Below are 25,017 nucleotides of genomic sequence, written 5' to 3' on the forward strand. Positions count from 1 at the left end.
AATGGCTGGGCGTGGTGGCTCATGCCTGTAATCCCAGCACTTTGGGAGGCCGAAGCGAGCAGATCACTTCAGGCCAGGAGTTCAAGAACAGCCCGGCCAACATGGCAAAACCCTGTCTCTACTAAAAGTACAAAAATTACCTGGGCATGGTGGCACACACCTATAGTCCCAGCTACTCGGAAGGCTGAGGCAGGAGAATGGCTTAAACCCCGGAGGCAGGGGTTGCAGTGAGCCAAGATAGTGCCACTGCACTCCAGCCAGGGTGACAGAGCGAGACTCTGTCTCAAAAAAAAAAAAAATTAAAAATAATGTTGTAAAACTACGTATGTAGACATATGTGTTGACTGAAAAAGTGAAATAAGCAGATGATAAAATGTACATGTGGTTTGATCCCACTATTATTAAAAAATTTTACAAATGCACACACATGAAGAACATACCAAAGAATATATTTCAGTGGATGGAATTGTGAATGTTTTCTATTTGTGCTTGTCTAGTTTCTTTTTTTTTTTTTTAACTTCTTTGCAGTTGAATACTTTAGAATTTGTAATAAAGGAAAAAATCTCTTTTTTTAAATTTAAAAATGAAAAGTAATTTCAGAATTTTTTTCTTAAAAACCTTTCATGGGCTTAACTGGGGATTGAAGAGTGTTAATTTCTTTTTTTTGACTCGAGTTACTTATATGTGCAATGTAGCATAAGAGAATAATTAGATATCTTCATTATTTAAAAAAGTTACTACCTATAAGAGATAAAGTTGAGTTTCTTTTAGCAGTATGTTGTATTATCACATAAATGTCATCAAGGGAAACAAATCTTAGAAAAGGCATTCTGACAGGACAATCTTAAATTATAGAGAATAGTGCAACTTAGTAAGTATACATTCTGGTGCTATTTAGTTGGATTAGGTTATTAAGTACGCTAAAATAATTTGTTTTTATTTTCTGCCTATATATCATATTCTAAAATACATATAAATAATAGTATTTTTATAAGCTGGCATTTTTCTTATGCTTCTCATGATTTTTTTTCCCTTAACAAAGGTGCTGTTATCAGAATAGTCTTCTGGGTATAAATTAAAAATGACTGAAGTTCAAGCAATGGTAGAATTCTCTGTGGAGCTAAACAAGTTCTACAATGTGGATTTGTTTCAGAGAGGGTATGTATTTTACTGTGAAAATGATATATTTTGCATAAGATGTACAGTTTAAATTTAAATTTAATTACATGTTTTTATTCCAGCATATATAAGGAAAGCAATGAACTATATTCAAGTAATTATTTTCTCAGATACATTATAGATACATGAATTTAATGATAATGCTGGATATACTGAACCTGTGTTTATGAATTTGTAGTGAGCCTTGAGAGGACTTTAATGTAAATGTATAAGGTCTAATTTTTGCTCTTTAAAATCTTATAGTATATTGGGAAAAAATAAGGCATCCATACAAAACAACTAAACAGAAATACAAAGCATACATGATGAAGCTTATTTCACTTGATTTTTCTATATCAGTGAATGTAGTTTTATAATGTCATTTTTAATTATTAACTATTACACTGTTAACATGTTATAATTTAACAGTCACCCACTGTTGGAAATTTCATTTGTTTTCATCTTTTCACTGTTTCACAAAAACACTATAACAGTTGTCTTTATCAGTAGTACCTATAAAGCAATTTAATAACTTCTTGGCCTTTTGGCTAAGATCAGTAAGTATATATAAGAAGTGCTCTAGGAATCAACAGAAAGACATCTTTCTGATTTAGTATGTTAGGGATAAGATCAAAGTACAGCTAAGACTTGGATAGGCAAAGGATAAAGTGAAAGATCGTATTTGTAGAAGAGAACAGTATGATTCAGTACAGCCACACGAATCAAGTGTTGGAAATAGAAATGAATGTGTTGTTTTTAAGAATATTTAGGGGCCAGGCATGGTGGCTCACCCTGTAATCCCAGCACTTTGGGAGGCCAAGGTGGGTGGATCACCAGAGGTCAGGAGTTTGAGACCAACCTGGCCAACATGGTGAAACCCTATCTCTACTAAAAATACAAAAATTAGCCAAATGTGGTGGTGCATGCCTATAATCTCAGCAACTTAGGAGTCTTAGGCAGGAGAATCACTTGAACCCAAGAGATGGAGGTTGCAGTAAGCCAAGATTGAGCCAGTGCACTCCAGCCTGGGCAACAGAGCAAGACACCATCTCAAGAAAAATTTTAAAAAAAGTTTTTTTAAAGAATATTTAGGAAATTGGATATTTTCTAGGAGAATTACAGAAGAAAGGTAGTAAAGAAAGGCAAGATTATATTTGTGAAGAACTTTAATGTCTAGAGAAGAGTTGACACTAGGGATTTGGGTAACCATCAATAGTTTCTAAGTAAGGATAAAATTTTACCACTATTATTACAATAAGCACTTACTAACATGATGGTAAACACTTATTAACATGATGGAGATTATGATACATTAAACTGATGGTTGTGTAGAAGAAACAGAAACCTAGGAAACAGTTAAGAGGCACTTAATAGTAACTCAAGATATAAATCTGGAGATCTAAACAAAGAGTGGTGGCAGTGGGACTAACAGAAGGAGCAGAACAAGAGATTTTCTATTGGTTTTGGCTTGACTTTGCCATCTTGTTGAAATAAAAACAGCTGTGCTGTGATCTGCTCTACATAGTCTGTCATTCCTTAGTAGGCCAGCCTGGACTTGTTCTCGTGGTGGAGACGAGTCTAACATACAAAGCAGAAGGCGGAGCGTGGTAGCTCACACCTGTAATCCCAGCACTTTGGGAGGTCGAGGCGGGTGGATCATCTGAGGTCAGGAGTTCGAGACCAGCCTGGCCAACATGGTGAAACCCCATCTCTACTAAAAATATAAAAATTTTATATTTTTAGTATAAAATATAGGCTGAGGCAGGAGAATGGCGTAAACCCGGGAGGCGGAGCTTGCAGTGAGCTGAGATCCGGCCACTGCACTCCAGCCCGGGCGACAGAGCGAGACTCCATCTCAAAAAAAAAAAAAAAAGAATAAAAGAAAAAAATTATCTAAAAACTTTTATACCTTTTAAAGTAGCAATAATTTTAATTAGAAATATATGTACAATAGTAGACTGCTTTCATAAATATCAGATGAACTTTATTTAAAATAATGTGTATATTTGCTTTTAGTGTTTCTTTCCGTGTATTTCTAACACCTATCACATCTTCAATAAGTGATGAACAAATGGCATTCAGGGAATATAAATTACTATATGGTGTTCTAGTCGTATACATTAAATGTGGGGATTAAAAAAATTTTTAACACTTTATTGACATAGCATCTTTTTTTTTGAAACGGAGTCTGGCTCTGTCTCCCGGGCTGGAGTGCAGTGGCCGGATCTCAGCTCACTGCAAGCTCCGCCTCCCGGGTTTACGCCATTTTGCCGCAGCCTCCAGAGTAGCTGGGACCACAGGCGCCCGCCACCTCGCCCGGCTAGTTTTTTTGTATTTTTTAGTAGAGATGGGGTTTCACCGTGTTAGCCAGGATGATCTCAATCTCCTGACCTTGTGATCCGCCCGTCTCGGCCTCCCAAAGTGCTGGGATTACAGGCTTGAGCCACCGTGCCCGGCCTATTGACATAGCATCTTATAAAATTCTGCAGAATCAGTGATCACATATTTTTATGATAGGCTGTTTTAAAAGTATTTTGCTTTTTCTGTTTTTTATCCTTCCATTAATTTCTATTTTAAAATCATAATTATTACCAGAAAGTCTAATTAGGAAGCAAATCTAATGATTCATAGTGTGCATATCATTAACTAAAGACATATTTTTTCATTTAATGTTAGGTGAGATACTATCATGGTGCTAATTGTGGGAAAACATAAACAGGGGTGGGAAAACTACAGCCTTTGGACCAAATCTGGCTTGATACTGAGCCAAACCTAGCCACGTCCATTTACTTAGTTTATGGCTGCTTTTGCTCAGTGGTAGAAATGAGTAGTCACAGCAGAGACTATAGCCCACAAAGTAAAAATATATTTTCAAGCCCTTTAAGAAAGCTGTTGGCCATTGGTATGGAATATTTAGATATGTTTTCTTCCCTCAAAATGGTTAATATAGAATGGACTTTCCCTGATACATTCTAACAGAGAGGTGGCTTTCTTTTCATATTTTTAAAATTTTTTTGACAATTCAAAAATTGTATATATGGAGTACAATGTAATGTTTTGATGTATGTATTAAATCAAGCTAATTAACATATCACTTCACCTACTTTTTTTTTGTAGTGAGAACATTTTAAATCTATCCTTTTAGGGATTTTGAGATATACATTATTATTAACTGTGGTTACCATGCAGTGCAGTAGATCACTAAAACTTATTACTCCTGTCCAACTGCAACTTTGTACTGTTTGACTAACATCTCCTCTTTTCCCACCCCCTGCAATCCCAGCCTCTAGTAAATACCATTCTACTCTCAGCTTCTATGAGTTCAAGATTTTTAGATTCTGCATATAAGTGACATCATACATTATTTGTCTTTCTGTGCCTGGCTTATTTCACTGCACGTAATGCCCTCCAGGTTCATTCATGTTGTTGCAAATGACAGAATTTTCTTATTTTTTAAGGCTATGTGTAGTATTCTGTTGTGTATATATACTACATTTGCCATTCATTATCTAGTCATCCATTGATAAACACTACAGTTGCTTCCATTATCTTAGCTATTGTGTATAATGCTACAGTGAACACAGGAGGGCAGGTATCTTTCTGATATACTGATTTCAGTTCTTTAAATATATACTGAGTAGTGGAATTGCTGGATCATATGGTAACTCTATTTTTAGTTTTTTGAGGAACCTCCATAATATTTTCCATAATGGCTGTGCTAGTCTACATTCTCACCAACAATGTGCAGTGGTTCCTTTTTCTCCACATCCTCACCAAGACTATCTTTTCTGTTTTCTTTTTGATAATATCCATTCCAACGGATGTGGGTGATTCTCATGGTGTTGATTTGTATTTCCCTGATAAATAGAGATGTTGAGCATTTTTACATATCTGTTAGCCATTTGTATGTCTTCTTTTGAGAAATGTTTATTCATGCACTTTGCCAATTTTTTAATTTGGTTATTTGTTTTCTTGAAGTTGAGTTGTTTGAATTCCTTATATATTTTGGATATTAGTTCCTTATCAGATGTATAGCTTGCAAATATTTTTTGGTTTGCAAATACTTTTTTCCCAATCTGTAGGTTGTTTCTTCAGTCTGTTAATTGTTTCTTTTGCTCTGCAGAAGCTTTTTAATTTGGCGTAATCTTATTTGTCTATGTTTGCTTTTGTTGCCTGGGCTTTTGGGGATATAGCCAAGAAATCATAACTCAGAACAATGTAATAGAGCTTTCCCCTTGTGTTTTCTTCTAGTAGTTTTGCAGTTTCAGGTCTTATGTATAAATCTTTAATCCATTTGAGTTGATTTTTTATATGGTATGAGATAAGGATCTAATTTCAGTCTTCTGCCTGAGGATATCTAGTTTTCCCCACACCATTTATTGAAGAAACTGTCCTTTCTTCATTGTGTGTTCTTGGCACCTTTGTCAAAAACCAACTGACCGTAAATGTGTGGGTTTATTTCTGGAATTCTGTCCTGTTGCATTGGTTGATGTATTTGTTTTTATGCCAGTACCATGCTGTTTTGATTACAATTGCTTGGAAAGATATTTTGAACTCAGGGAGTGTAACCCTTTTTTTTTTTTTAGTCAGAATCTCACTCTGTCTCTCAGGCTGGAGTGCAGTGGTGTGATCTCAGCTCACTGCAAACTCCGCCTCCTGGATTCAAGCAATTTTCATTCCTCAGCCTCCCTAGTGGCTGGGACCACAGGCACATGCCACCACGCCTGGCTAATTTTTTGTCTTTTTGTTAGAGATGGGGTTTTGCCATGTTGGCCAGGCAGGTCTTGAACTCCTGACCTCAAGTGATCCACCTGCCTTGGCCTCCCACAATGTTGGAATTACAGGCATGAGCCACCACGTCTGGCCACTTTGTTCTTTTTGCTCAAGATTGCTTTGACTATTCAGAGTATTTTGTGGTCCCATACAAATTTTAATATTGTGTTTTCTATTTCTGTGAAAAATGATGTCAGATAAATGCAGAGTTTTGTTTCAACATCTCCAAATTTTAGCAAACACATATTGAACACTTAACTGTGTGTAAACCAAGGATTGTGAGTGTACGCTATGAATAAGACATGGTCTGTGTGCTGAGGAAGTTTAAAATGAAGCGTCTACCACTGTTTAGTATTAATTTGCTTTTATATCGTATACCTATATATTTTAAAATAGCAATATTTTGCTTGATCTTTAGTCAAAACCTTCAACATGGGAAGTTGAAGAGTTCCTAGAAAACTTTAGTCTCCTCTGGTTCCAAGGTTCCCGCTGATTCCACTTCGATTTTTTCCTCAGTTTTCTCATGCTTTCAAGCAGTCCTCATCTTAATCTTAACAAGTCATCTAACTTTATGGAGTTTTATCATGCCCCTTTAAAACCAAGTGAAACAATGAAGCTCTTAGATGCTTTTCTAATTCCTCAGGTTGCTATCACATATAAAGTAAAAAATATTGTATGTATTGTATCTGTTTCTTTCATTTATCTTTATATATACTGGGTTTCTCTTTTGGTTTTATGCCATGCTTACATTTGATATGTAAGCCTGATTTTTGTTTTTCCAACAATAGTATTATGTTATAGGAGACTGATATAATTAGGTCAACTTTATTATTTTAATAAAGATACAAATGTGGAAGTTGGGGCATTCTATATTTTTAAATATGTTTTGAAATAACTTCCTTGTTTATTTTTCTTTAGTTTTTACCAGATTCGTGCTTCTATGAAAATTCCATCAAGAATTCCCCACAGAATAGAAGCAAGTTTGTTACATGCAACAGGTAAGCCAAGGAATATGTTCAAATTAAAAAAGTAATCTGAAACAACATTATAATGGTCAATAACTTTTCATAAATTTTTTTCTCATTACAGATCTAAGATACAAAATAACATCATTATGATAACCATTATAAGAAATATATTTGGGGCCTCAGTAAAACATACTTGATTATAGATACTCTGTCTCCTTCTTAGATTTCTTACAATGAGATTTCTTATAATGAGCACATCAAAGAATGTATATTAAAGTTTCATGAAAACAAACGTAGGATTTGGTATCTATTATATAAGATGCAATGTAAAAAGATACACAGAAATGGGAACATATAATTTGACTTATGATTATAAAGATGTTTTATGATAAAGTTTTATGGTATGGATTTTGAGGACATTTTTTAAACCAGTTTTTTTTTTCTGGATTAGGTTCTCTAATTATGAAACAGAGCCAAAAGGCAATGTAGGAAGGTATGAAATAGACATGTTACAGCAGCTTTGTTAGTTACTCATATTCTAAGGAGAGACACCAGCATTAAACGGGTTAAGTTAAAACAGCTTTCCCAATACAGTATATGCTGTGTCATTACATGTAGTTAGAAAATGAACCAGTTAATGAAACATTCTAAAGAGTTACTGTGTAAGCCTAATATGAAATTACTAGTTTTTAAAGCATCATAAAAATAATAAAATACACCTGACACTAGAGCTATGCTGAGCATAATTCAGTCCATTTTGAAATTTTAAAAAATTTGTTGAGTATTTGAAGTATTAAGGATTGTCTTTTATCATACTATGGATACTAAAATGTTGGTTAATGTTAAATTTTTTATTTTTTATTATTATATTTTAAGTTCTAGGATACATGTGCACAAAGTGCAGTTTTGTTTACATATGTATACATGTGCCATGTTGGTTTGCTGCACCCATTAATTCATCATTTACATTAGGTATTTCTCCTAATGCTATCCCTCCCCCATCTCCCGATCCCACAACCGGCCCCACTGTGTGATGCTCCCCTTCCTGTGTCCAAGTGTTCTCATTGTTCAGTTCCCACCTATGAGAGAATATGCGGTGTTTGGTTTTCTGTCCTTGCGATAATTTGCTCAGAATGATGGTTTCCAGCTTCATCCATGTCCCTACAAAGGACATGAACACATCCTTTTTTATGGCTGCATAGTATTCCATGGTGTATATGTGCCACATTTATTTAATCCTGTCTGTCATTGATGGACATTTGGGTTTTTTCCAAGTCTTTGCTATCGTGAATAGTGCCACAATAAACATACATGTTCATGTGTCTTTATAGTAGCATGATTTATAATCCTTTGAGTATATACCCAGTGATGGGATGGCTGGGTCAAATGGTATTTCTCGTTCTAGATCCTTGAGGAATCACCACACTGTCTTCCATAATGGTTGAACTAATTTACAGTCCCACCAACAGTGTAAAAATGTTCATATTTCTGCACATCCTCTCCAGCACCTGTTGTTTCCTGACTTTTTAATGATCACCATTCTAACTGGTGTGAGGTGGTATCTCATTGTGGTTTTGATTTGCATTTCTCTGATGGTGAGTGATGATGAGCATTTTTTCATGTGTCTGTTGGCTGCATAATTGTCTTTTTTTGAAAAATGTCTGTTCATATCCTTTGCCCACTTTTTGATGGGGTTGTTTGATTTTTTCTTGTAAATTTGTTTAAGTTCTTTGTAGATTCTGGATATTAGCCATTTGTCAGAGGGGTAGATTGCAAGAATTTTCTCCCATTCTGTAGGTTGCCTGTTCATTCTGATGGTAGTTTCTTTGGCTGTGCAGAAGTTCTTTAGTTTAATTAGATCTCATTTGTCAATTTTGGCTTTTGTTGCCATTGCTTTTGGTGTTTAGTCATGAAGTCCTTGCCCATGCCTATGTCCTGAATGGTATTGCCTAGGTTTTCTTATGGGTTTTTATGGTTTTGGGTCTAAAATTTAAGTCTTTAATCCACCTTGAATTAATTTTTGTATAAGGTGTAAGGAAGGGAACCAGTTTCAGCTTTCTACTTATGGCTACCCAATTTTCCCAGCACCATTTATTAAATAGGAAAGCCTTTCCCCATTTTTCTTTTTGTCAGGTTTGTCAAAGATCAGATGGTTGTAGATGTGTGGTGTTACTTCTGCGGCCTCTGTTCTGTTCCATTGGTCTATGGATCTGTTTTGGTACCAGTACCATGCTGTTTTGGTTACTGTAGCCTTGTAGTATAGTTTGAAGTCAGGTAGCGTGATGCCTCCAGCTTTGTTCTTTTTGTTTAGGATTGTCTTAGCAATGTGGGCTCTTTTTTGGTTCCATATAAACTTTAAAGTAGTTTTTTCCAATTCTGTGAAGAAAGTCATTGGTAGCTTGATGGGGATGTCATTGAATCTATAAATTACCTTGGGCAGTATGACCATTTTCACGATATTGATTCTTCCTCTCCATGAGCATGGAATGTTCTTCCATTTGTTTGTGTCCTCTGTTATTTCGTTGAGCAGTGGTTTGTAGTTCTCCTTGAAGAGGTCCTTCATTTCCCTTGTAAGTTGGATTCCTAGGTATTTTGTTCTCTTTGTAGTAATTGTGAATGGGAGTTCACTCATGATTTGGCTGGCTGTCTGTTCTTAGTGTATAGGAATGCTTGTGATTTTTATACATTGATTTTGTATCCTGAGACTAACGTTAAATTTTAGTGAATTATACATAGTGTAGAGTTTATCTTCCTGAAGACTTATTAAAATTCTCACAGAGGTCTGTTGCTTATGACAAATACACACATATATACACATATATATGTATATATGTGTATATACATATATTTTGTATATTCATTCATCTTAAAATGAAAAAGAATTTATTCTTGGCTTGCCTTACATGTTAATGTATATATTATTGCCATAATAGCTCTTCTTTTGTAAGTCTACTTTCACAAAACATAGAGGTAACAAAACAAGCTGACATGACATGACAGATTTGGTGTACTCTTTTGAATATCCTTGAATGTAGTAGACTAGATTCTAGCTCAGTTTTATCTCTTGACGTTGCCAGTTGAGAAAATCCTCAGACTTTAGTTTGTGAGATATCTTTCAAGATGGCAAGATACTTGACATATATTCCACAAGGTTAAATAACCACTTTTAAGTAATACATTTTAAAAATGTTTGTTCCTTATTATAAAGTTTTGAGAGAAATAATGTCAAACCTGTGAGTATTAATTCATTTTGTTTTGAGACGGAGTCTTGCCCTGTCGCCGAGGCTGGAGTGCAGTGGCATGATATCAGCTCACTGCAACCTCCACCTCCTGGGTTCAAGCAATTCTCCTGCCTCAGCCTCCTGAGTAGCTGAGACTACAGGCGTGCACCACCACATCCAGCTAATTTTTGTATTTTTATTAGAGATGGGGTTCCACCATGTTGGTCAGGATGGTCACGATCTCTTGACCTCGTGGTCCACCCACCTCAGCCTCCCAAAGTGCTGGGATTATAGACATGAGCCGCCACGCCTGGCCTGAGTATTAATTCTTGACCACTAAACTTGTCCTTGTATGAGAACTTGAGAGATTTTTTGAGATTGAGTTCATAATTTGCACTGAAGTTAAGATTTTTGTATTTTGTTTCATTTTAATATGGAATTAATGAGGTAACATTACTTTTTAAATGTTTGGATGTGAAATTAGTCAGTTTAACCCAGAAAAATCTAATCAATGGAGAAAAAAGATAATTCTGGAAAGAGAAGTGGGGAAATGGTAGAAAACAGACAAAACCAGATAAATTGTAAATTCTCAGCAAATGATTGATTCAAAAGCCAAAAGGAAGTGTGCTAGAAGAAAACATTTGCTGAATTCTAAATTTCAGTTACTATATAGTCTTACTTGTGTCAAACCCAACTATCTCCTTGTTATGTTAGGCAGATTTTGCCATTCTTTCATTATTCCTTTTCTGAACAAATAGATTTAGAAATTCTTTACATTTACAAATAAAACATTTTAAATCATTGATTTAACCATTAATCATTTAGCATTTCTCTATATCATACAGAGCATTGTTTCTACTTTGTTTTTCGCAGATTCCAAATAATTACCTCAGAGGACTGGAAATTTTAACCGTGCTTGGTTATTACAGATACATTCCAAGAAAGATTTTGAATGTCAGAATAATGACTGGTGGACAAAAGTATCATTTGAAAATAAAATCTTGCCGGTTAGATTTTTAGGTTGGTGTAAAGGGTAGAATTAAGTGTCACAATATTTGATTTGGTTGATGTGTTTCATTAAAGACTATTTTCTTCATAATGCCTCAAGTAACTTCCTCTTTTAGTAATTAGTTACCTTGCCCTAACTTTATGGAAACATTTCTCTCCCTCTGCTTATTGACTTATGAGTTGAGGATAAGGAAGGGCATCAGAAATAAATTGTCAAAAGATTTAACAGTAACCCCTGATTCCTCTTCCTCGTCCAGTGGTCCTCGAGTGACCATGCTTGCTGCTACTTGTATTATAGTTCAGTCAGGAGCACCCTTTTCAGGTGTGGTAGTGGCATTATCTTGGTTAACAATAGTTTAGAATTATGACTCTGGGCAGGAACCTCAGAATCTATTCATTGCAGTGATCTAAAGTCAGGTGTGTCATTCAACAACTTCTGACCCTTGAGAACAGTTTATATCCTGATAGCTCAGAGTGGATGCTATGTTTTAAAGGGCACAGATACACTTTATGTCAACAAGGAAATGTCCTTTCTATATTTTCATAGCATGTCACATCTTACAGATGTTTTTCCAAGGCTATTTGAGTGTTTTGCCTTTAGTAATTTATGAGCTAAGTACATGACTGAGACATTTTCTGTCTGTCAGTGACTATTTAGAGCAACAACTGAGCTTTCAGATCCAGTGAGTGTTCATTTATTATTATGTTTGATAGTGACAGGGTGGTGCTACAGATTCAATCAAGATTCTTTCCATACATAGTTTCAGGGCATGTAATCATTCAGCCTTTATTAGGTTACACCTGATCTGTGCATTAACAAGAGAATATTGTGATATTTGTATTTAGCCTCATCTTATACAAGAAATGTCTTCCATTTGACATTTTATTTTCCAAATGAGTATGTTTGTTCAATGTTGTCAGTTTTACCTTTATTTACTCACCAGAAAAGTGGACATTTTATAGCTGCTCAGTCCCTTCTTTGTCTTTTGAGAGAAAAAAATATTCTAGAAAAGATAAAAATGAATTTATTTTATGGACAACTCTATTTGAACCAAGTTCCACGATCACTGTTCTTCATCAACTAAATACTGGTTTGAAAGAATTTATCTTTTATAAAAATTAACAGAAGTTATAATTCAATCTCTAGATCATTTGTATGGGAGAAATATTACGCGTAATTAATGTTATTTACAAAGTAATGTTATTTTGACATTACGACAAATTGTGTCAGAAATGCCCAGATAAAGTACCTTCTCTTAGCCTTTTCCTGAGTACTTAATTTTTTTTCTTAGTTATGACTAGATTTAATCATTGCTGCTGCCAATTAAATTTCTAGCTTCTGATACTCAATTGCCTTTAAAAGAGTATGAAATGTAGTGACCTGATAGTTTACTAGTATATTTAAAGGAAATATCTTTAAAAATAAGTAGTTTGTGGCGGACACCAGTCTATAAAAGGGAAGCCTGGGTTTGAAAATGATAAGCTTCCATATTATATAATACGTGAAAATCTCACATATGTGAAAACATTATCTGTGTATTTCTTAATAGCATTATACCAGAAATTTTTAGAATATTACATACTTTTAATTAAAAGATAGTAACCAAAATAGCAAGCACAAGAAGCAGATTTTGGACAGAAGAAGAAAGAAATACGTAAAATTTCTTTCACTCTTTTTTCTCATTCTCTTTCAAAATCGTGAACTTTTGCCTGTCTCGTGTCTTAAATGTACTAACAAATACGACTTCTCAAGATATTTCATATTTCAAATATTTTATAAACATGTTTTATTTTTAATTCTCTAGTTTATGATAACTTGATTTTCTTATTTGTAGTATGCAAAGATATGTGCAGAACCTTTCCAATAAAGTGACTCTGAACAAATTGTGAGACATGCTGTTTTTCCCCTGCCTGACACTATTCCCAACATGATTACCTTTTATGTGTAGGTCGTTTTCCATAGCTTTTGAATCTTGTTTCATCCTCTGGTCACCTGTGATAAGGTAAATCTGGTAAAATATCAAGTGTTTCCTGCCAGTGTACCCCAGAATAGCCTCTGTTTTGTTAAATGTTAAATTAATATGAATATTATAGAGAATAGTGGTTGATGGGATGTGGTGACTTATGACATGAGTCTCACAAGTGTTAGTTTGAACCAGAATAATGTTCTTCTGTCTAGATGCATTTCCTCCCCAGCATTCTGAAAAAAACAGGACAAAGAAGACAGCCAACTTATTACAATCTTTGAGATATTGTTTTTGCCTTCTATACCCTTCTTCTCTCGAAATTTCATTTTGCAGTAGTACTAAAGAGCTCTTACAGTGTATATCTTTTTACTGTTAGTAAATTATTAGGGAAAGGTATCCTTTTCTGCCTCAAGAAATTACTCCCATGTATTTAACTAACTTTTAATAAATACATATCATTGATTTCTAGCCTTATCCTTGAACACAAATAGCTTTATATAGGATAGTTTTCTTTTATCCTTTGTATTAATTTTTTTACCTCTGTTCCTTAAAAATTCATTTTTTCTTTTAAGGGCTTGGGTTTTCTCTATGCTTTTTATTACCTGCTCTATTTTTCTTTTAACTTTGATTTGTACTTTCGTCTTAGTACCTTTTCCTTCCAACGCTGAATTTTACCATAATTCATATACCTTCTGTATATTTTGAGAAAACTTTTAGGAAAAATAGTTTAAAATAATGATTTCTGTCTGTGAGTTACAGTGGAGCAGATTGAATGGGTTGGGAATTAGATGGTATTATACAGCTTATTGCAATACATTTAAATTATTTCCAGTACAAGATTATGCTGACAGTGAGAGGTTTGAGTCAGGAAATAGCTGTCATCTGCAATAACATCAGTCATGAAAGACAATGAGTATTTATAGAACTGTTGAAAATTGATTAGTAAGAAAAGCGTTCATAGACTTTTACAACAGAGAAGTCGTTGCTGGTTTTAGGAATCTGGCTCCAGTTTGAAATGTTACACAGTTTTCATAAAAAGTTTAAATAATGACTTACAGTAGTAACCATAGTATTACTAAGATTAAATGTATTTTGTTTAGTTTGCTTTTTAATATTTATCCATCTTTTTTTCTGGAAAAAATTTTTTTAATCAAAATAATACAGCATATGGTTAAAAGATCAATTAGCCGCCAGGCACAGTGCCTCATGCCTGTAATCCTAGCACTTTGGGAGGCTGAGTCAGGTGGATCACGAGGTCAGGAGTTCAAGACCAGCCTGACCAACATAGTGAAACCCCGTCTCTACTAAAAATACAAAAAAAGTTGGCTGGGCATGGTGGCGGGTGCCTGTAATCCCAGCCACTCGGGAGGCAGAGGCAGGAGAATCACTTGAACCTGGGAGGCGAGGTTGCAGTGAGCTGAGATCGCACCACTGCACTCCAGCCTGGGCGACAGTGCGAGCCTCCCGTCTCAACAACAACAACAACAAAGATAAATTAGTCCAGAAAGACTTGTAGTAAAAATGATAGCTTGTTTTCTAGATGTAACAACTTTTACCCATGTCTCTAGTCCATGTGGTTACCTCCATATGGACATTGTCCATGGACTTCCTGTTATGATAAAAAGACTTTATCTTATTTACACCATTTCCTCATTCCTTCTCCCTCAACCTTTTAAGAGATACTGTTATTGTCCTATGTGTTTCTGACCAGTCTCTGTAGCTTCAAACAGTATATTTAAAGCTCCGTTTTCTACTTAAGTGATCATGACAGCACAGTGGTGTAGTCATAGCTCACTATAGCTGTGAACGCCTGTGCTCAAGTGGTAATCCCACATCAGCCTCCCAAAGTAGCTGGGACTGCAGGTGCATGCCATCACACTGGGCTAATTAAAGAAAAAAAAATTGTAGAGACGGGAGTCTTACTATGTTGCCCAGGCTGGTCTCGAACTCTTGGCCTCAAGCAGTCTTCTCACCTCTGCCTCCCAAAGTGCTGGGATTACAGGTATGAGTCACCACTCCTGGCCCATAGCACTTTCTGCGTGCCTCTTTTAGCTTATATTGTTCATTTTTTCTCAGAAATGAGATTCTACTAAAACAAACATCAATCACCATTAAAGAACAGTGCTTTTTTAAAAAAAATGAGGAAAAGTTAAACATATAGCTAGAGACAATTCATATTGTCACTTTTTTTTTTTATACTTTAAGTTCTAGGGTACATGTGCATAACGTGCAGGTTTGTTACATATGTATACTTGTGCCAAGTTGGTGTGCTGCACCCATCAACTCGTCAGCACCCATCAATTCGTCATTTATATCAGGTATAACTCCCAATGCAATCCCTCCCTACTCCCCCCTCCCATGATAGGCCCCAGTGTGTGATGTTCCCCTTCCCGAGTCCAAGTGATCTCATTGTTCAGTTCCCACCTATGAGTGAGAACATGCGGTGTTTGGTTTTCTCTTCTTGTGATAGTTTGCTAAGAATGATGGTTTCCAGCTGCATCCATGTCCCTACAAAGGACACAAACTCATCCTTTTTTATGGCTGCATAATATTCCATGGTATATATGTGCCACATTTTCTTAATCCAGTCTGTCACTGATGGACATTTGGTTTGATTCCAAGTCTTTGCTATTGTGAATAGTGCCGCAATAAACATACGTGTGCATATGCCTTTATAGCAGCATGATTTATAATCCTTTGGGTATATACCCAGTAGTGGGATGGCTGGGTCCTATGGTACATCTAGTTCTAGATCCTTGAGGAATCGCCATACTGTTTTCCATAATGGTTGAACTAGTTTACAATCCCACCAACAGTGTAAAAGTGTTCCTATTTCTCCACATCCTCTCCAGCACCTGTTGTTTCCTGACTTGACTTATTCTTTACTGTTGTCAGTTATTGAATAATCTCAACAGCCATGAATGGAAAACTCACCGTAAAGTTAGGTCCTTCAATTAAACTTCATAGATTACAAAATGGAAGTCATTTGGCAAGCCTCCATTTTGCTTTCCTCAGATTCAACAGCTTCTATCATTGCCCTTTAATTGTCTTTTTACCTGATTTAAGAGATAGTGTTACACTGCCATTTGCTTTGGCCTGCTGAAATAGGCAGTTAAGAGATTATCACATTGTACTACAATTATTTATTTGAATGTTTCTATCCAAACTAGACTGGGAATTCTGAAGATAGGCAGAGTTCTTACTTATGTTCATGTCTCTTAGTTCCCAATACTTGAGAGACTTGATAAATTATGGTTGAATGAATATTCACTTGTTCACAAAGTAAATGAGAGATACCAGTGCTAACTGTTTAACCAAAGGAAATGGAAATGCAGACAGTGATAGAAATAAAATGTAAATTATCATGATTGAATGTAAGCATTTAGAGGCCTCTGATTATCTCAAGTCTTTAAAACTATAGATCTGAATGTTTGTGTTAGCAGGTAACTGATAGGCAAAATAAAAATCAAGTCATTTGAACAAGGAAATAGTATATTAAATTAAGAAGTTAGACAAAAAATCATTTATTAAATAAATACTTTATGATTGCCTATTATGTGTACGACCTAAATTAAAGTGCTCAGTCCTAAATTAAAGCAGTGGAAAAGATTAATGTGGTTTCTAACTTAATGGAGTTGTTATCATCTAGCAAATATTAGAAAACAAAGTTTCAGATTCAAGACAGTAAACTTAGCATACACGTTTAGGTCTTCTTGTTTCCCAGGGCCTTTAGTTTGGTAACATTAAAGTGTAAAAAGGAATAACAGAACAATATTTCAATTATTTACTTATTTATTTGTTTAATTTTGTTTTGTTTGTTTTTGAGACAGAGTCTCACTTTATCAACCAGTCTGCAGTGGTGTGATCTCGGCTCACTGCAACTTCCGTCTTCCTGGTTCAAGCGATTCTCCCACCTCAGCCTCCCGAGTAGCTGGGATTATAGGCATGCAGCAACACGCCTGGCCAAATTTTTTTTTTTTTTTTTTTAATTTTTAGTAGAGATGAGGTTTCGCCATGTTGGCCAGGTTGATCACAAACTCCTGACCTCAAGTGATACACCCACCTCAACCTCCCAAAGTGCTGGGATTACAGGATGAGCCACCACGCTTGGCCTAAAATTTTGTTATCTTGAATAACTGAAATTCTATAGCATTGAACAGCAACTCCCCATTTTCCTACCCTGTCAACCCACATTCTGCTTTCTGCTTCTATGAGTTTGACTGCTTTAGATATCTTATATAAGTGGAGTCATGCAGTATTTGCTTTTCTGTGACTGGCTTATTTCACTTAGCATAATGTCCTTAAGGTTTTTCCATGTTGTAGCTATGAGAAGATTTTCTTTTCTAAGACTGAATAATATTCTCTAATATGTACATACCACATTTTCTTTATCCATTAATTTGTAGATAGACATTTAGGTTGTTTCTACCTCTTGACTATTGTGAATAATGCTTCAGTGAACATGAGTGTGCAACTGTCTCTTTGACCCTCTTTTATCAGTTCTTCTGGATAAATACCTAGAAGTGAAATGCTGGATTATATAGTAGTTCTATTTTTATTATTTTTATTTTTTGAGACAGGGTCTTGTTCTGTCATCCAGGCTGGAGTGCAGGGGTGTGATCATGGCTCACTGCCCTCGATCTCTTGGGTTTAAGTAGTCCTCCTGCCTCAGCCCCATGAGTCACTGGGACTACAGCTGGACACCACCATGCCCAGCAAATTTGTAAAATTTATGTTTTGTACATATGGAGCCTAACTTGGTTGCCCAGGCTGGTCTTGAACTCCTGGACTCAACTGTTCCTCCTTCCTCGGCCTCCTAAAGTACTAGGATAACAGGTGTGAGCCACACACTGTGTGTGGCCAATAGCTCTATTTTTAATTCCTTGAGGAACCCCCACAGTATTTTCCACAGCAGCTATACTGTTTCACATTTTCACCAACAGTACACAAGAGTTTCAGTTTCTCCACATCCATAAGTGCTGACCGTGTTCATAATACTAATATGAAGTAAGAAGTAAATGAGACAAGGTCCTTGCCTTCAAGAAATCTCTATTTCTTCTTCCCGAAAGGCTCTTCCTTTTTATCTTCGTTTGACTAATTCTTTTTCATGGTGTTTCAATTCAAATGCTATGTTGTCACCAAAGCCTTTCCTGGTTTCACAGCCTAAGTTCACCCTCATATTGTAAGATGTCATAGCACTCTGTTTTCTGTAACACTTAGTGTAGATGTAATTTACAGAATTAGGTGAGGTCAGGGAAAATGGTTGGTTTTTTTGTTCAGTCCACTTAGCTGAGAACAATCCATGGCACAAAGCAGCTATATAATGAATGTGTAACTTTGTATTATGAAATGTATTGCACATTATTTGAAGATTATGTAACACATTATTTTATTAAATAATAAAGGAACACCCAGCTACCCAACGTTTTATTTAAGAAATAGAACATTACTAGTACTGTAAAATCCTCCTGTATCCCCCTCTTGACGTTTGTGTTAATTATTCTTTGCTTTCTTTATAGTATTATCGTTATGAATGTATTTTGTCAGAATGAGTGTATTCCAAGGAAATACCTAGTTGAATTTGAAAAAAATTGAGTGGTAAGCACAAACCCAGCTGTGTAAGATAGCATAAATACTGCTATTATTAAAAGAAGTCTCCCAAAAGAAAAGTTGAACAGAGTCTCTGGATTATGGTATGCTTCTTTATACCTGAAAGATTTTCAGACTCCCTTTGGAGATGTTAATGGGCAAGGTCAAGAGTGAATTGTGCAAAACTGAGAGTTTACCACTTTCAGGGCTTCTGGCGAGATTGTAATGTGATAAAATATTGAATATCTAACATATGGAACAGACTGATTTGCATCCAAACTTAACATTGCCCTCCTCCAACTCTCAGGAGCAGGTCAAAGCAGAAAACTTCAGTGAAGTGAAAATAGTATCGTCAGATGATCTAGACAAGAAACTTCATTGGTACACCTTCAAATAAGCCAAGCACTGAAAAGAATCTAGCCAAGCTTTTGATCTGTCCTCAGGTTAAAAGTTGGTACCCTAACAGCAGGAATGTTAACATATCTATAGTTTATGGCACACAAATCCAAACTACATTGGTCACTGTATACGTAAGGAACAGGATCTGTTTGGGATCTTCCTTCACCATCTTCCTAGGCATTCCCTTTGCATCTCTTCTATGTTGAATCTCTTATTTCCTAACATCTATTTTTTCTCTTTCTTGGTTTATTCTCTCAGTTTCGTAGAGCCTATAAATAGTTAACTTGGTAAGAAAAGTGGCATGGGAAATAAATATTTTGAAGCCTTTAGCATCTACAAATCTTTTCATTCTTTTTTTTTTTTTTATACTTTAAGTTCTAGGGTGCATGTGCATAACGTTTATATCATGTATAACTCCCCAAGGCAATCCCTCCCTCCTCCCCCCTCCCCATGATAGGCCCCAGTGTGTGATGTTCCCCTTCCCGAGTCCAAGTGATCTCATTGTTCAGTTCCCACCTATGAGTGAGAACATGCGGTGTTTGGTTTTCTGTTCTTGTGATAGTTTGCTAAGAATGATGGTTTCCAGCTGCATCCATGTCCCTACAAAGGACGCAAACTCATCCTTTTTTATGGCTGTATAGTATTCCATGGTGTATATGTGCCACATTTTCTTCATCCAGTCTGTCACAGATGGACATTTGGGTTGATTCCAAGTCTTTGCTATTGTGAATAGTGCCGCAATAAACATACGTGTGCATGTGTCTTTGTAGTAGAGTAATTTATAATCCTTGGGTATATACCCAGTAGTGGGATGGCTGGGTCATATGGTACATCTAGTTCTAGATCCTTGAGGAATCGCCATACTGTTTTCCATAATGGTTGAACTAGTTTACAATCCCACCAACAGTGTAAAAGTGTTCCTATTTCTCCACATCCTCTCCAACATCTGTTGTTTCCTGACTTCTTAATGATTGCCATTCTAACTGGTGTGAGATGGTATCTCATTGTGGTTTTGATTTGCATTTCTCTGATGGCGAGTGATGATGAGCATTTTTTCATGTGTCTGTTGGCTGTATGGATGTCTTCTTTTGAGAAATGTCTGTTCATATCCTTTCCCCACTTTTTGATGGGGTTGTTTGTTTTTTTCTTGTATATTTGTTTGAGTTCTTTGTAGATTCTGGATATTAGCCCTTTGTCAGATGAGTAGGTTGCAAAAATTTTCTCCCATTCTGTAGGTTGCCTGTTCACTCTGATGGTAGTTTCTTTTGCTGTGCAAAAGATCTTTAGTTTAATTAGATCCCATTTGTCAATTTTGGCTTTTGCTGCCGTTGCTTTTGGTGTTTTAGACATGAAGTCCTTGCCCATGCCTATGTCCTGAATGGTACTACCTAGATTTTCTTCTAGGGTTTTTATGGTATTAGGTCTAACATTTAAGTCTCTAATCCACCTTGAATTAATTTTCGTATAAGGGGTAAGGAAAGGATCCAGTTTCAGCTTTCTACTTATGGCTAGCCAATTTTCCCAGCACCATTTATTAAATAGGGAATGCTTTCCCCATTTCTTGTTTTTGTCAGGTTTGTCAAAGATCAGATGGCTGTAGATGTGTGGTATTATTTGTGAGGACTCTGTTCTGTTCCATTGGTCTATTTCTCTGTTGTGGTACCAGTACCATGCTGTTTTGGTTACTGTAGCCTTGTAGTATAGTTTGAAGTCAGGTAGCGTGACGCCTCCAGCTTTGTCCTTTTGACCTAGGATTGTCTTGGCAATGCGGGCTCTTTTTTGGTTCCATATGAACTTTAAAGCAGTTTTTCAATTCTGTGAAGAAAGTCATTGGTAGCTTGATGGGGATGGCATTGAATCTATAAATAACCTTGGGCAGTATGGCCATTTTCATGATATTGATTCTTCCTATCCATGAGCATGGTATGTTCTTCCATTTGTTTGTGTCCTCTTTGATTTCACTGAGCAGTGGTTTGTAGTTCTCCTTGAAGAGGTCCTTTACATCCCTTGTAAGCTGGATTCCTAGGTATTTTATTCTCTTTGAAGCAATTGTGAATGGAAGTTCATTCCTGATTTGGCTCTCTGCTTGTCTGTTACTGGTGTATAAGAATGCTTGTGATTTTTGCACATTAATTTTGTATCCTGAGACTTTGCTGAAGTTGCTTATCAGCTTAAGGAGATTTTGGGCTGAGACGATGGGGTTTTCTAAATATACAATCATGTCATCTGCAAACAGGGACAATTTGACTTCTTCTTTTCCTAACTGGATACCCTTGATTTCTTTCTCTTGCCTGATTGCCCTAGCCAGAACTTCCAACACTATGTTGAATAGGAGTGGTGAGAGAGGGCATCCCTGTCTTGTGCCAGTTTTCAAAGGGAATTTTTCCAGTTTTTGCCCATTCAGTATGATTAGCTGTGGGTTTGTCATAAATAGCTCTTATTATTTTGAGGTACGTTCCATCAATACCGAATTTATTGAGTGTTTTTAGCATAAAGGGCTGTTGAATTTTGTCAAAAGCCTTTTCTGCATCTATTGAGATAATCATGTGGTTCTTGTCTTTGGTTCTGTTTATATGCTGGATTACGTTTATTGATTTGCGAATGTTGAACCAGCCTTGCATCCCAGGGATGAAGCCCACTTGATCATGGTGGATAAGCTTTTTGATGTGCTGCTGAATCTGGTTTGCCAGTATTTTATTGAGAATTTTTGCATCGATGTTCATCAGGGATATTGGTCTAAAATTCTCTTTTTTTGTTGTGTCTCTGCCAGGCTTTGGTATCAGGATGATGTTGGCCTCATAAAATGAGTTAGGGAGGATTCCCTCTTTTTCTATTGATTGGAATAGTTTCAGAAGGAATGGTACCAGCTCCTCCTTGTACCTCTGGTAGAATTCAGCTGTGAATCCATCTGGTCCTGGACTTTTTTTGGTGGGTAGGCTATTAATTGTTGCCTCAATTTCAGAGCCTGCTATTGGTCTATTCAGGGATTCAACTTCTTCCTGGTTCAGTCTTGGGAGAGTGTAAGTGTCCAGGAAATTATCCATTTCTTCTAGATTTTCTAGTTGATTTGCGTAGAGGCATTTATAGTATTCTCTGATGGTTGTTTGTATTTCTGTGGGGTCGGTGGTGATATCCAAATAAAGGGATGGAGGAAGATCTACCAAGCAAATGGAGAACAAAAAAAAGCAGGGGTTGCAATCCTAGTCTCTGATAAAACAGACTTTAAACCATCAAAGATCAAAAGAGACAAAGAAGGCCATTACATAATGGTAAAGGGATCAATTCAACAGGAAGAGCTAACTCTCCTAAATATATATGCACCCAATACAGGAGCACCCAGATTCATAAAGCAAGTCCTTAGAGACCTACAAAGAGACTTAGACTCCCATACAATAATAATGGGAGACTTCAACACTCCACTGTCAACATTAGACAGATCAACGAGACAGAAAGTTAACAAGGATATCCAGGAATTGAACTCATCTCTGCACCAAGCGGACCTAATAGACATCTATAGAACTCTCCACCCCAAATCAACAGAATATACATTCTTCTCAGCACCACATCGCACTTATTCCAAAATTGACCACATAATTGGAAGTAAAGCACTCCTCAGCAAATGTACAAGAACAGAAATTATAACAAACTGTCTCTCAGACCACAGTGCAATCAAACTAGAACTCAGGACTAAGAAACTCAATCAAAACCGCTCAACTACATGGAAACTGAACAACCTGCTCCTGAATGACTACTGGGTACATAACGAAATGAAAGCAGAAATAAAGATGTTCTTTGAAACCAATGAGAACAAAGATACAACATACCAGAATCTCTGGGACACATTTAAAGCAGTATGTAGAGGGAAATTTATAGCACTAAATGCCCACAAGAGAAAGCAGGAAAGATCTAAAATTGACACTCTAACATCACAATTAAAAGAACTAGAGAGGCAAGAGCAAACACATTCAAAAGCTAGCAGAAGGCAAGAAATAACTAAGATCAGAGCAGAACTGAAGGAGATAGAGACACAAAAAACCCTCCACAAAATCAATGAATCCAGGAGTTGGTTTTTTGAAAAGATCAACAAAATTGACAGACCGCTAGCAAGACTACTAAAGAAGAAAAGAGAGAGGAATCAAATAGATGCAATAAAAAATGATAAAATCTTTTCATTCTACATTTAACAGTTGTTTGGAAGTTTAGCTAAGTATAGAATTCTAGGTTGGAAATCTTTTTTCTTTGGAATTTTGAAAATATTACTCCATTATTTTTTGGTTTGCAGCATTGCTGTTGAGAGTTCCAAAGCCATTCTGATTACTAATCTTATTTTTTTCTCCGTAAAAAATAAATGACTGATTTTTAATCTTCTCTGTGACCTTTTTCCCCTTTCAAGAATCTGGTAGAACATCCTCTTGGTAACGGGGGTTCTAATGGCACATAATGATGTACCTTGGGTCTTTGAGTACTTCAGTTCTGAGAAATTTCTAATTTGTTAATAATTATCTCCCATCTGTTTTCTTTGTTCTTTCTTTTTGGAAGTTCTTTTGTTTACAAGGTGGATCATCTTTACTGGCTTTCTTAAATTTTAGTTTTTTCTTCTCTTTTGAGTTATTTGCTTTTGTGCTTTCTGTCGTTTGCCCTCTCTTATTCTCTCTCCCACTCCCTTTCTCCTTCTTTTCTCCTTTTCTTCTCTCCTTCCCTCTGTCTTGTCGCTTCTCTCTTCATTTTAAAATCCAAGTGCTCTTTTCTCTTGAGTGTTCCTTTGCTATAGCAATGTTTTCCTGTTTCATGAATGTAATATCTTCTCTAAAAACAATATTATCTTTAAAAAATTTTTTTTGTATAAATTACTTTTTTTCTCTTTGTTTTAGTCTCTAACTTACATGTTAAAAGTTTCCTTCTGATATTTGATAGGCTTCAGTTGTCTAAACATGACTGAAAGGAAGGCTGATGGGAAATTCTGAGAGCATACAGGGGACTTGTCTGAGTTTCATTTTAGGGTGATGGTAAGCCATTTGTCTAAGGAATCTTTGAAGTCAGTATTAATAGTTATTTTTCATTGGATTCAGCAGATTCCCCATGTCAAGAACTGTGAAGAATCTAAGATTATACTGTATATATCATTGAAAATTCTTCTCCATGGTTTCTCATGTTTCTGAGCAGAGAGAAACATTTTATGAGCAGAGACACTGAAAACCTTCTGTTTACAGACTATCTTTTTAAGGATACGTGTGCAGTGAACAGCTTTGGAAGTTATAGACAGTGTCTCTGTCTAGAACATACAGTACATTTATTTACTTTCCAGTATAATGGACAGTGCAAAAGTTAGATAGGTTTTTTTATAGCTACCCTTTTAAAAGATAGAGGTTTCCTAAGCTTAAGTTTCCTCAGTTGTGACCAAAAACCCACTGTATGCATAGTATCCACCTGACCGGCTTCCATGTCACTCCCATGGGACTTGGGGGAGTGAATACAAGGGAAACTAATATGAACAAGAAGCTCATGCTGCTTACTATGCTGTGCATAATCAAACCTTTTGTCTTTGACCCAAGAATCTTGAGCCTTCTGCCAACATATATGTAACTGTGGCAGGCTAGCTTGTTAGGTTGCAAGTTTGGTAAAATCTCAGATTTTACAGTTCTTGAAATGCCATGGAAGACTCTTGTCTGTCTCCTTCCTAGAGAGTAAGAATCTAGCTGACAGCCTTCTAGGAGCCCAGTAGAGAACAATTCTGGAATCTCTGCACTTAGTATTCAATATGCCTATGCTCATATATTCATGCGCTCTAGGTTTTGCCAGGTGATTTTTAGGTCGGAGGACTTTGATTTTCTTCAGAGAATAAAATTCCAGACTTCTGCTAGGGTGAAGGAGGCGACAGCGACCTAGTGGCATGTAGTAGGGGAAAGAACACAGGAATCAGTTTTGTTCTGTGCT

General features: G+C 36.1%; 1 protein-coding gene across 8 annotated transcripts in view; it reads left to right on the plus strand.

The window, feature by feature from the left end:
- The window catches only part of FAM135A (family with sequence similarity 135 member A), a 144,442-nt gene that overhangs the window by 14,973 nt on the left and 104,452 nt on the right, over positions 1 to 25,017 (plus strand). For all 8 annotated transcript variants that reach the window (XM_033217565.1, XM_033217570.1, XM_033217567.1 and 5 more), the window contains exons 4-5: positions 1,043 to 1,158; positions 6,850 to 6,929. In XM_033217565.1, coding sequence (XP_033073456.1) covers positions 1,082 to 1,158; positions 6,850 to 6,929 — 157 coding nt within the window. In that variant the 5' untranslated portion in view covers positions 1,043 to 1,081. The remainder of the gene's footprint in view (positions 1 to 1,042; positions 1,159 to 6,849; positions 6,930 to 25,017) is intronic.

Source organism: Trachypithecus francoisi, unplaced genomic scaffold (assembly GCF_009764315.1).
Source record: "Trachypithecus francoisi isolate TF-2019V2 unplaced genomic scaffold, Tfra_2.0 Lachesis_group10, whole genome shotgun sequence".
NCBI classification, from domain to species: Eukaryota; Metazoa; Chordata; class Mammalia; order Primates; family Cercopithecidae; genus Trachypithecus; species Trachypithecus francoisi.